At 34.2% G+C, this 14,474-nt stretch overlaps 1 protein-coding gene across 4 annotated transcripts in view; it reads left to right on the forward strand.

The window, feature by feature from the left end:
• Positions 1-14,242, forward strand: part of LOC140148022 (synaptotagmin-1-like) — an 85,891-nt gene extending 71,649 nt beyond the window's left edge. For all 4 annotated transcript variants that reach the window (XM_072169850.1, XM_072169852.1, XM_072169851.1 and 1 more), the window contains 2 exons: positions 1,732-1,865; positions 5,640-14,242. In XM_072169850.1, the coding sequence (XP_072025951.1) occupies positions 1,732-1,865; positions 5,640-5,825 (320 nt within the window). In that variant the 3' untranslated portion in view covers positions 5,826-14,242. The remainder of the gene's footprint in view (positions 1-1,731; positions 1,866-5,639) is intronic.
• Positions 14,243-14,474: the final 232 nt, after the last annotated feature.

The following is a 14,474-nucleotide window of genomic DNA, read 5'->3' on the forward strand; positions in this document are numbered from 1 at the left end:
CATTGTCAATAATATTTTTAAAGGCTGCTATCTCAATTTCCAATTTTATAACTGCATAACTTACTTAACTCAATATCTTCGCTTAGGAATGTCAGATTTCATTGGGGTAAATGGCGTTGTAGAGCAAAATATCTCTATATTTAAGATATGTAAAAACCTCAAAATTTATAACCTGCCCAAAAGTGTCTTCTTTTGACATGACACGTCACATATGTTACTATACCTCATTGATTATTTAGAGGTTAATAACTGCGCATCGGTTATTTGGAGGGTATCGTGAAAAATCTAAACATTTGGCCTTTATTAATGAGGTTATGAATGGTTAATAACGCCAGCTTCCAAGTGAGGTATTTTGACTACTTTCCGGCGTTTGTGCAATTACGCACATGCAAGAAAGTAGTAAAAAATTCCGCACCCCTACTACTACACAGTGTCTCAACCCGTGCGTCACCGTTCCTTCAGACATAGCATTACGCTACACAAAAGCGGTTCTGGAGATGTGTTTATTGTGAAAATGGTGTCTGCTGCAGTTATTTTGCTGAGATTATGGATGGATAATAGCACACAAATTTGATGTTTTATGAAACAAAATGTTATTGATGGAGTTTTAAAAGAAAATCAGAATAATATAAATCTAACTTGATTAAACATAAATCCTCCAATAAAATCAGGTAAGCAACATATTAAGCTTATTTACCATGCTGGCTGGGACACAGAACGGTACCGTGTGTTGTGACTTTTGTTTACATTTTTATTGTGATAGTGAATATATTTATGAGGTATAGTAAAACAGATACAACATGTTCCATTTAGGGGAAATATTCAAAACTACATGGTCCCTCGATGTTGAATGATTATTACTTCCGGGCAGTAGTCAAATCATCCAACACCTCAGGACCAGTAATTTTGACTACTTCCCCTCAAAACATGTTGTATTTGTATACATGGCTTGTTCAACTTGTTCCTGTTGGATGGTGTCCACTGTTGGATGGTGTCCACTGTTGGATGGTGTCCACTGTTGGATGGTGTCCACTGTTGGATGGTGTCCACTGTTGGTTCATAAAAAAGACAGTGAAGTGTTGACTGGAAATTAAGTTGTTGTATAATATGCAAGTTGTGATTCTTCTGCTTCACTAGTCCCTGTGTATTTGCATTCAAATTAGGTTGACATTGTATATCTATAAATAATTCGTCATTTGATCATACAAACTCTCCTGAATTATTACTATCAATTTGCCTTTTTGATAAAGGATGTTCAATTTCAAATCCATGTACTTAGCAAAGTGATGCTAATTGGTGGGTGTTATGTATTTACTAACCAAAAATAGATTCATAATCATAAGCAGAATTGAAGGAAATAAACTGAATCACCTGATTCCAACTGGGGCCTTGCCATTATATTTGTTGCAGCAGGTGTTGACAGTTGCATACTGAATACATATTTTGAAAAGTACAGAAATTGTTTGAAATATGGAGGTAATAAATATAATTACGTGGGGGAAGTTTGGAAAAAAAATAGCAGTAGAGTTATGGGTCGTTTATTTGTCTTAATAATTGGCTATGACAAGTTAATTCTCTTAATTTTGTTCTCAATACAGATCACATAGAAATACATTAAGTTGAAATCATAAGGAAGATCTCCCTGCATCACCTTTTCATTTTAGCCAAAACTTTCATTATTTTCAATCAAAATTGTCTGACAATTATTGCTCTAATTTTGTTCTCATACAGATCCATACGTGAAGATCTCCCTGTACATGAATAACAAGAGGATAAAGAAAAAGAAGACGACAATTAAGAAACGCACACTGAATCCTTATTACAATGAGTCATTCGGCTTTGAAGTGCCGTTTGAACAGATCCAGGTTTGTGTGTAATGTGTATACTAGTAGCTGTAATGTTGGGCTATTCCAGTTGAAATCCATACACCCCTTATGGAAAACATGGCCTTACTCTTCAACACAGGGGGTGTTGATTTCAAATGGAGTTACCTATGCAGGTTAACCCGTTTGACATTCACACTCCCATGATGGAAGATGAGGTGTGGAAGGTCATGTCTTGGATATGGATTTTAACTAGAATAGCCCATTTTGGAGCCGGATAACCAGGAACCATTTTATGGGATGTGCAGAGATGTTTTGTGAACAGAATTGTTTGACTAAAATCTGATCAGCTTGTATTAGGCGAGACTCATTTTGTGGATTTATATAGAATGGTGTACACGTAACTAGACGCAGCACCTAAGTAAACTATGCTTTGTGTATTGTGTGACTGACCTAAGCTTTTGTGAATTAACACAAAAACTGACTAATTCTGGCCTATTGCAAGCTGACCATAGTAATAGTTAAGCTGCTCCAATAATTGGTCAGTGAACATAACTTTGCCTTACCATGAATATGGTTAAGTTTTTACTTTCCAAGACCAAGTGCAACCTCGCCCCTATACCAGCAACTATGGTCATTATTAGCTATAATGCTTTCAGCTAACATTTTACATCTAGAAACACCATCCAGAAACTTTTCCTGTATGTCTTCTGTACAAAGATTTCTCATGTGTGTGCACTCCTTTACTGGGTGTTTACAAACACACACACATGAACCATTTCTGTTCAGGGCGCTGTGAATTCACAGACTCCTGAATTCACAGACCCGATCTGTGAAATCACATACCCACTTGTTTCTGTTTTTTAAGCAAATTAAACACTCAGGCAATTTTAATAGGCAGCCTGTTTGGTACATTAGAATATTAATGAGCTTTATTGCTACATATTCATCTGTGCAAATTAAAATTCTATCTTTTTTTTAAGCAGAGCAAAATGATGCAATAAAGCAGGAAATATCCGAAAAACTTGCAGCATAATTTTGTTCACTGATTTTTAAAGATATTATGTTATTGTAACACATAGGAAATGTTTAAACCACAACAATAGAAACAACAGCATGTAAGCACCTTGAAACAAAACTAGCTAAAAATGCAGTAAGAAGTTAGCAAGAGTATTTGAATTTGGTTTATGAATTCAGAGGAGTCTTTGAATTCACAGTGTCCAAAACTGATTTGGGACTTAATTTAATCCAGCGGTTATCATTGTAATGGGCAGAAACTGGCTAGGTTTAGTATCCCTTTAAAGTCTACAATATCCTGTTGCAAATTATGATTTGCAAACAGTAATACAGCTATGATAGCAGCTGTCATAAATGGTTAGTCATTACCACTGTGTGCACTGCCGTCATAAATACACTGTGTCCCAATCAAAATTCAGACCTGCCAACTGTCCCTCATTTTGAGGGACTGTCCCTCATTTGGGGTTTTCCAAAGTGAAAAAGAGGGACAGTTCTGCTTTCTGAAAATTTCAGTGATTGAAAATTTAATATAAGAACAGCAGAAAATGATGCAAATTTCACTTTAAAATTTTGCTATAGCATTCTCTTTAGTCTATTGTGAAAAATTCAGACCTGCAAAACCTTCCCTGAATTCTGAAAGTATTGTACACCTCAGGTCTTTGAATATGTCAGTACCTGGTTTGTGTACATGTACAAGGTTTTGGCCTCAATATCTCTCTTTCTGACTTCGGCAGGTTGGCAGGTCTGAAAATTACCGGGTGCTTTGATTTTGCTATAGCTCTAAAAGCATAAACTGAAATCGTGCAATTTAAAAGGGAGTTAGTAGCACCATCGGTTTCAAACAAATCAGTGTAAATTGCACTTATTCAGTTTGATTCAGTTCACTAGTTACAAAGAAACGAATGATTATAAAACGCAAGTCACAGTGCAGTTCATTTCTATCATTTGATCATGAGCTTCTTCATACTCGCTCATTCTGATCAGATTGTTTGATGTTGTCGCGTTTCCCAACAACTCCTTTTATTTGTTTCTTCAGATCATCTTAGCATTTTGCTATTCATGATTTTTCCCCAGAGCATATTTGATGAACTGCCTTTTTAGAGAATCAATAAGGCATCACTACAAAATGCCTCATAGCAGTTTATTTTTTTGTTATCCTATATATTGTCAAGCACTTTCTCACTGTTCATCGTCGACACCCTCCCTCGGTCCCTCCCTCATAAAAATGATGATGAGCATTGTATATTAGGCAAGATGACATGTCTGGTTTGCATATATAGTAAAAGTCTTTTAATTTGAAACTCTCCCAGTGCATATCATGATGATGATATGTTGCTGTTATTGTGATGCAATATCTAAAAGGAAAACTGTTGATTCTAAAAGTTCCCACATTTCTTCAACATCATTTGTACAACAATACTAATCTAGGTACAATTAAGTAAAATTAATGCAAAATACCTTTTCATATATAGATATTCATTGGGAAGAACTTACTTAGTTAAGAATGGGTGCATATGAAATGGCCTGTAGAAAAACTTGGAAAGAACTGCAGTGTGGCATGTGTTACATAAGCTAATGTGTCACAGGTTGGGACCCTCTTTCATGACATACTGTTTTCATAGCTGAGAAAATCAATTTGTGATCAAGCAAAATTAGTCGGAAGTCGAAAATATTGATTTTCAGATATAGTCAAATAAAGACAATAATTTCTTTTGTTGCATATGTTTTGGAAGCGTTTCAACTGTTCATATCTTTAGAACTAAATGTTCAATTTCAATGGGGTTTTTCTGCAAAATATAGCTTTGCAAATGCTATATGTGACCATCCAGCACAACTGAGCCCGGATGTCACCAGTGCCACTATTGAGATATGCTCCATTGAACTTAACAATAAACAATAGGAAACAAAGGATTTATTGACTGTTTTATTGATTTTCACTACTTAAATGTCAAGTATTATAGACATGATATACATCATTTTAAAGCTAATTTCAAGCAGAATATTTTGGTTGAATATCTCAAAAATGATGATTGGCGACTTCCGGGCTCAGTTGTGCTGGATGGTCACATATACAATCATGTAAAAAACTGAAAATTTAATATGCCTGACTTCAGACTGATTTTGCTTGATCACACCACATATGGCCATAATTATTTGTTTCTTTGTAACCACTGGACCGCATCAAATGTAATTTGCACTTATATGTAGGAAGTAGTGCTACATGTTCCTTTTTAAATTTTGTGATTCTTGAATGTACTATTAGAGGAACAACAAAATAAAATGAATCAAGTATTTTTTATTGGGACACACTGTAGGCATGCAGTTAGAAGTACAGATGAGATGCTGTGACATGAGGCAATCAGCCAATCAGGACTGCAGTTTGGTCACATGAGATGGACATCACATGGTTGCAACAAATATGCTGATATGCTGCAACAAAATGCTGATATGCTGAAGAACTGTATCCCCAATTGTTATCAGCAATTTTTATCACCAGATGCAAAGTTAGACCTTGTATTTTGATGATGTTTAACTCCCCCAAGGACCAGGTTTTCACAGTTGGCATAACAGCATAGGAGCCACTTAAAAGATGCAATCCCTAGTTCCAGGTACCTTATGTTAGGTCTAGTGTGAGCTTAAAAGCTTGTAAAGTTTGAAGGGAGCTTAAAGGCTCTTGTCAGTGTCCCCTGTGTATGTAGCAGCACATTTTAAGAACACATATTATTGAAATACATCAAAATGTGATTGCTAATTCTCTCGTTTTTTTCACCTGTTTTAATTTTGTTTCCCAACTTACAGAAAGTCACAATGGTGGTGACGGTACTGGATTACGATCGCATGGGCGGAAACGAGCCCATCGGTAAGATCGTCTTAGGCTGCAATGCGACAGGAGCCGGGTTAAGACACTGGAGTGATATGCTGGCATCTCCGAGGCGCCCAATTGCACAGTGGCACTCGCTTCAAGAACCCGAAGAAAATAAGTAAAATAATGTGTAGAGTCACATAACTACAAACCCAACATACCTTAGAACACGTAGAACATAAGTACTAATAACTAACTACTAACACAGACACAATAACAAGAAAAGAAAAAATACCAACAACAGCATTTCTCTACAGGCTAAGCCTAAACAGATGTAATAATTATAAGGACGTAAAAACTTTTGAATACGTAAAATTACAAGTAAATTACATTTCGTGCTTGACTGTCGTCTTCTCACTTGAAGGAATGGTGGGAAATAAAAAGAAGAAAAAAGAGGGGAGAAAGGGTTTTATTTATTATTACATTCTTAGAAATGTTCATTCATATTTCCTTGAATGTATTTTATTAGATCTTATAAAGTAATATTTGCCAAATTGGTGGGCAAATGATGAAGACATTATGGCGTGTAACATATCATCAAAAACTGTCGAAGTATTTTCGATACTACTTAGAAAAAAATCTGAGCGATATTTATAGCATAACTGTTTTCATCCATATATATGTATATGTATCAAAATTTATTGATATTACAACTGCCGAGATAAAAACACAAACAAAAATCGGTTTGTGGAAAACAGTCTTTAAGCATGTTCATTGTCCTATTTTTACGTACGATTCATTCTAATATTTTTCCCTGATTTACAAACATATGACACATGTGCATATGTTGACATTTATCATCAATCTATATATTACCAACATTCCATTTGGTTAATTTCACAAGGTCTGCAAATCATTAAGCAAAGAAAAATTTGACAATATAAGAGAAAAATGCTGTTATGATAAAAAAGAATGCTTTATGCTTGCAAGATATACATCATTTTTTCTTGTTGGTGCAACTAGGTTCTAGTTTTCAGTAGATACCCATACTAACTGAATAAGTGTGTCATAACCAAAACCAACCCCATTAATGAATTGTTAACCAAACCCGATAAGTGAATGAAATGAAACCCTCCCGTAGGTTGTAGACCATCTTAGAAGAGAGTAGACCCTCCCAATTGTGATATAATCATATTTTAAGAAGGTACCGCCCATCCAAAAGTGTGCTGTGGAGGAAGATGTACTCAATCGCAGAATAGCTGGCAGCTACCGTAAACGAAAGCGTGATAGACGAAACGGCTTCAGCTAATTGTTTTTCAGTGCACTTTTGAATGACGGTTACCGTTTTTTGTATTATTATCATTGTCCATGGACTTGGATAGGTACCACCCATCCAAAGGTGTGCTGTTGAGGAAGATTTATTAAATCGGAGAATATAGTAGCTGATAGCCATCGTGTACGAAAGCGTGATAGAAGCGGGGCTTTCAGCTGATTGTGTCAGCGCACCTTTGAATGATGGTTATCGCATTTATTGTTGTTGTCCATGGACAGGGGATTGGAAACACCCATCCAAAAATGTGCCATTGATTCATTAATTACTTGTCAAGATAAATAGCTGATAGCTACCGAGAAGAACGAAAGCGTGATAAGACGAATCGGCTTTCAGCTATTTGTTTCAGCACAATTATTGGATGCGAGAGATATATATAATTATGATATATTGCCATTTTCATGCAGAGATACATATATTAGGACAACCCGTTCAAACGTGCGCAGATAATGGCTAGATTGCACTATGTAAGAATCGGAACAGGAAAGAGGTTACCACCATTTTGCCACTTTTGCCGCCATTTTGTTTCTGCTCACCTTTGAACGTGGTTTGTATTACTTGAATTAGTAATGCTTAATCAGTACAGTCCATCCAAAAGTATGCTGTCATGTAAGGCGAAATGAATTGAAAAATGGCTGATAGCTAACGGTTAACGACATCGTGATAGACGGAACGGCTTTCAGCCAATTGTTTCAGCGTACTTTTGAATGGCCGACATAGATTAGTAGCTATTCTTGAAGTTTTAGAATCGAAGTTTGTAGTGAGGTAGTCTTTGTATGACGTAGGTAAGGAAAGGAAAAATAATAATAATAATTGAAATTTAGTAGATAAACGCAACATAGCTTGCATAGCAACGCTTTATCTCATTTAAGAAAATGGCTTCTACTTACAATTTACATGTATATTTGAAAACTTATTTAATCTGCTTTTGAAATTTAATTCAGTCTATTCTCTGAATATCGCTTAATTGGCTTATATTTACTTTGTTACAGTTTTGCTTAATGGTAAACATTTATTTCCGACTAATAATAATTTATTTGCTGACTTTACGTACTAAAAATATTTCTTTGGAACTATTTGACCGCAGTGTTTTGCTTCATCAAGTTTTGATTCCGTTTAAAGCTACTGCTGCATACTTTAATCACAGACAATTTGCTTCAGTTGGACAGTAATCACAGCCTTTCTTTCGATAACTGTCTGAAAACTGGTTAGAACCTTTACCCGGCCTACCTTCCTATCTTACCTGGACAGATTCCTAATTCAGAATTGTATATAACTTCAACCTCATTTGGGTTTGTATGTATATGATTCAATGTATATGTGGACATAGTCCAGCCTTTTACAAAAAAAAAAGAAAAATTTCACTTATGATGTGAACATTTTTCTGTGTTGGCTTAAATGGCTCTATAATTTACGTAGCAGCAGAAATTAAAAACTTTATTATCATATATTTACGTATAATATTTGTTCTGTGATGAATTTAAAGTATGTAAGGTGGTTGATATACTGAATATCTTTTCTTATATAGTTTGCTTATGTGCACACAAAACACTGTTTAAGTGCTAGGGCATTCCCAGCCTTCATATTTCTCTTTTCAAAGCACATATATATTACAAACAAGGTGTTGTTTTTGAGCTTTGATATTATGCAGAATATGTTAAGTCATGGATTTTATATGAGCACGCTCTGCACTTATAAATTGCAAAAATATTGTTTAGTTACAGTATACTTTTAACATCCCTTTAACTTGAAATCCCAATAACATGTTATTGTGTGTGTTTTTTGGCAAGCACCATTGTACATAACGTTGTTGACTTATTATTCATTCAAGTAAATTCTTGGTAGATGAATCAAGCACTTCCGTCTCTTAGTCTTTGTAACATAGGCCTGGCAACCGATTCGTAAGTCAGAGTAATACCTAATACATAGTCTTAACTCTGTTGCCCGGCTATGTATTTATTATTATTGATCTTTGTAAATCTACAAAGTGCGATAAAAGTTACACTTGTCGATGTAGATCATGCGAGTGTACGCCCTCTTACACATCGTGAGAAACGCCCTCGCCAAATCTGGAAGTTAGCGCAAGGCTTGTATTTTTGATCAAGAATGAAGCGTTTCTCTCAAAGTTACTTAAGAGGGACATCATTCACCATGCTCGAAAGCAAGTGTAACGTTTATGCTCTTTAGTAGTCAAATTTTTATGTGTTATAGAAAGCAGTGATATATATATATGTATAGAAATATGTGAGTTTATGTGCAATCTTGGGTGTGTATAAAATGCTTAAAAACAATCAAGGCCTGTTTATTTCAGTGCTGTCTATATGTTACCACGATGCCGCACATTTATCGGCATCATATTAGTGTTATATAGAAATATTATTTGTGTTACCAAATAAACTAAAACAAAACACAGGCCATGTACAGCTGAATGTAATAATGATTGAAACACAATAGTAGTATCAATTAATAATTAATTAATTACAAAGTGTCAAAAATACAAAAAAAATTAAGAGAATTAAAATTTAGACCAAAAAGTTGATGATGATAATTCAATGTTTCAATCTATGTAAAATTATGTATATAATCTATATCTGTGTAATTATAGTGACATATCTTCAGTGAAGAGTGAAACAGAATGAAATCCAGTTCTCAAATGTAGTACGACTCTGTAGCCAACATTCTGGTGACTAAAATGTGAAATGGTTTTAGTAAAAAAAGTAATAAATTTTCAAGATCCATTCCAAGCATTTTTCCAACCATGACCATTGACATCTACATACGGGTTTACTTCATGCACTGTTTAGGATTATACTTGGCTAAAAAAGCTATAAAGAATGGATACTTTTATTTGGGCCTGTAATCGTATATAAGTTTATGTACAACAATATAGCACTTCAAGCTATATATCTGTATAGTGATGTTAGTATGTGTTTTCATATTAAACTACTAAAATGATATCGATCTGATACAATTTAGTAGTCAAAAACCAATTGTTAGACCCAACACCACCTATGTACTATGTATGTATTATCAGTACCTACCCATTGTATTATAGCCAAAATATTTATTTATAGATATATTATTATTGATAATGTGATAATACTATATGTTTGCATGTGCCAGTTCAATATGTATATTTTTCTGTGAGAGTGATGAGAATGTTCATAACATTTTTAGCCATGTTTTGTAGGGCATCTGTATGTTACTATGGTAACACTGTGTAGACTCTTGCACATGTTACAAATAACATCAATAATTCACTTACTATACATGCGTAAGAGTCTAACCATTGTCAAAGCTCCATATAGATGTCCTTAGTGTTATTATTTATCAAGTGTATGCAATATAGTATATGTAGAGTAATTATAGGAAAAACAATATAAAGATATCATTTCAGTTAGGGAAAGGCATGCGTTGACATTTTAAAATATTGTACACAAGTCGTGACCTACAAACGGGAAACAAAATAACTGTAATGATGGAAGTAATGTCCTTCTTGACATGGTGTTTAACATGAAAATCTAATCAGTTCCACGCCCAGATCTATTTATTTACAACATAACGAAGGTTGGGAACCAGTAAGCCATAACTCACTCCTTTGTGAGTTACGGCTTTCTGGCTCTCATCCCTTGAGAAGTTAATTCAGTTGCGTCAGTGCTAAATGGATGAAACCAGACACACCAGTTAAATAAAGACACATGCCTTTTCCTATTTGAAAACTAAAAAGGACAAGAGCCCTTATATATTTTCCTAACAAGCCTTGTCCAATTTACTATAACAAGGTAATATAACATTCCCACATATTACAGTACCTATTTCTAGACCAAACAGGGTTACATTAAAGGGTAACATATTGTACTATGCGTACCAAGCAAGAATCAAACTTTTTTGTGATGTTCTTGATAGTGTTCTTGAATCTACCACATCTGTTGGGACTCTATTCTTTTGCATTAAAAGATGTTACAAAAGATGAATATTGTATCTTGGTAGATGTACGGCATGCCTCGGATAATGAGGTAGTTTTACATTTTGTGAGTAAAATTTGCACAAATTGGAACATAAATATGCTATCAAAAGGTTCAGCACAAATTAGGTCCCAGTTCAAGATGTGTAACGGTAAATATAAACACAATATGTAAATTATATGCCTCATAGATATGTACAAATACAGGGACAGTCCTCAGCAGTATGTCGGTCAGCTTGTATAACTGCCAATCTGCTGATGGGCTGTGTGTATACAGCATTCCAAGTATTCAGATTTGGACCATGTATGTTCTTACTAAATTCTTCAAATGTTGAGTACTTTTGTAGTAGACTATGACATTCATATACATTTGTTTCAAAAAGACATGATAAGTAAATTTGACAGGAATGAACAATGTGCCATCATCTTGGTTGCGTTCACAGCCAGTATAGTTGGGACAATGTGCCGTTAAAATGTTACTGTACTCACATTTTAAATTTGTCAGGAGCAATTCTTGTTCTGAATTGGGCTGCACATTAGTTATACCGATATAAACCCAGAGAAAGCTCATGACAATTTGATTTGTCTCTAAATTGCTGGTAACCAACTAACCATGCCATCAATACATTTCAGTTTGCTCATCATTTTATCAGTGCTTGTGAAATAAATGATATGGGTGCATAATTCGGAAGTATCACCCTCCCTTGGTAGTTCCCACCAACTTGTAATAATAGTACTGAAGTATGTGTGTATGTATGTGCAGTAGTTCAGTGAAAAGGGCTAACTATCAAAACTTTGGATATAGAAAATTCATGTCAGGGTCTATTGGGTGCTTGTATTAATCCAAAAATCTCATATATGCCCCCATCATAAAACCACCAATCACATTTATGTGAAGAGTCATACTTTATTCTACATAATATTATATAGTTAAAACTTCTGTCATGATGATGTACCCTTCAATAATGTTCAATGAAGTTGGTGTTTAATACACCACATGACTTAATTCGTAAATTTATAAGGTATTTTTGTGTGAAAGGACTTATGAAATGTTCGCACTTGAAATGGAGGAGCACAACCATCGAGTATAAATTATGCAATGAAGTCTGAAATACTATGAGTGAAAAGATTAAATTGTGAAACTCTTGTGAAACACATTCAAAGCAGATGTCTTTCTACCCATTTCAAAGGTGAAATTTGTTCTTTTCTTTCACATTTAAATACCGAAAAGTAATACAACCCTAAATATATAATTTGAAGTAACCATGGTAACTGCATCCCTGAGAGTTATCCACCATGTACATAACTCATCCCACATCTATGTATCCCACAATGCTCCATTGATTCTTACCAAAATGTGCATCATCATCCTCCCCCGTCTTGACTTAATTTCCCCCACTATGTGATATAAATATATAACTGTGATTTTCATACTAAAACAGCTTTCTACATCAAGAAAAAAGGGCATATGTGGTATTCTATAGTTTTGATTCTTCTTCAGCTGAGCTGCCATTCAATGCATGTTGTTAATTAAAACAGAATATATTAATTGACATTAGGTGATTGAGTATTTTGTGAGTGACAATGTTTATGGCCTTATTGCCAGATTTTTACCGCTTTGGCTTACCATATTTAGCTTTAAAACACTCTGAGCTGCACTTCCAAAGGATAATTTGAAGCTTACAGTTTTCTGGGATGTTTTAATAAGCAGTTCTGAAAACTAAAACTCTGCTAGCATTTAAACATTCCATTTCATACAGATTTTAACCAGAACACTAAACATTCCAAAGAAAAAGTTAGTCAGAAATTTGATATAATCACTTGTAAAAAGTAAACCCATGTGATGATTTCAATTTTGTCTTTTAATATAAAATAAAACAAATCTGGCATTAAGGTTGTATTCTGTCATGAATTAGCATTCAGATAATGGCTATTCTATATATGAAGATATTTGTATTAGTAGCTGTACTTACGTTGACTTTTTAACGGCAAAAGAGTATATCGTATATTATCATTCCTTTCATCATACTTACATCATTGTTTATAATAGCTTTATCTCGTAATTTGCAAATTGCACACATCTAAATTACAGCCAGAAGTTTCATTAAAATAGCAGCAAAAACCTGGCAATTATGTCAACATAGTCAAGTTATGATGTTAACAATGAGGAATGAAGGTATGACGATGGGAAAGGTAGATATGCATTGTGCACTTTTGTCTTAAAATGGTCTTGCTACTTAGGATTTGTTTTTTTCTGATCATAAGCTTCTAATTGATATACAGTTTAACAATTGATCCATTTTATTGAGTGGCTCAGGTGTTATGTTTAATTTCATTTTCTGAGCAGCTTGATTATTTATCTCATAACAATTGCACTTATTTAAAACTTGCCAACTAATAAAAGTTATTCAAAGAAAATGTCAAGGACAGGGTTAACTAACTCGTAAATACAACAGATTTATTTTACAACATTTAAGAAATAATTGAATTGCCATATTGTTGTCTTTCTGTTAAGTGCAATCAGTATTGTAGTACCAAGTGTATCGTTATTTATTGTAACATGCACAAGATATGTTTTGTCATTGCCCATTATTTTAATATTTTCAACTAAACAGGTGCAAATTTGCAGTTTATGATCAGAAAGATGTTGCTTTGGCCAGTGTATGTTTAGGAGCAGAAATGTTTTCTGTAATTTATTCTTTTTTTGTGTTTGACAGAAATCAAGAGTACCAAATTTATTTTAAATTGCATTCTAATTATGATTTTATTGGTTAAAACATGGCCAACATGATTGAACATGTGATATACTTCAATTTGATCAAAAAAGGAGTGCAAACTTTCAAATAAATTGAATTCATTTTGCTCCATTTCATATACTGGCTTATATTAGTGTTATGTTGAATACTTTCACAGAACAAACTTGTTGTATTTTGAGGAATGTATTAGTGAAGAACACCTAATGATTTGTGTCTATGCATTGGTTTATATCGGGTATGAATGGACCATTCCAGTTGAAATCCATACACCCCCTATGGAACACATGACTTTAATCTTATACACAGGGGGTATGCATTTCAAATGGGGTCACCTGAATGTGTGACTGCATTTGAAATCTACACCCCCTGTGTGGGAGATTAAGGTTATGTCTTCCATAGGGGGTGTATGGATTTCAACTGGAATAGCCTAATGTCAAAATGAAGCGTCACTAAGTGTGTTCTATGAAAGTAATATTTCATGTTTTGTTTGTATTGTTTATTGCCATGTATATAGCCCAAATAAAATACAGAATGTTGGAGAATTAGTAACTTTTGACTGACTGTGGATGTTTTCTTTAATGTGATGTTACTATAGAAAAACAGGAGCAAAAAAGTATTGGCAATTTCATAGAGAAATCAGCACCAAGTTTACAAATCATGAGGTTCGTTCAGCATAAATAGGCAATTAGAGTTATGAGAAGGAGACCTAAGGAAAAAAACTGGCAACCTAAAGCTTTGTTATACACAGGTCCCAGGTTCAATCATGGACGAAGTATATAGA

Source organism: Amphiura filiformis, chromosome 3, assembly GCF_039555335.1.
Source record: "Amphiura filiformis chromosome 3, Afil_fr2py, whole genome shotgun sequence".
Classification (NCBI taxonomy): Eukaryota; Metazoa; Echinodermata; class Ophiuroidea; order Amphilepidida; family Amphiuridae; genus Amphiura; species Amphiura filiformis.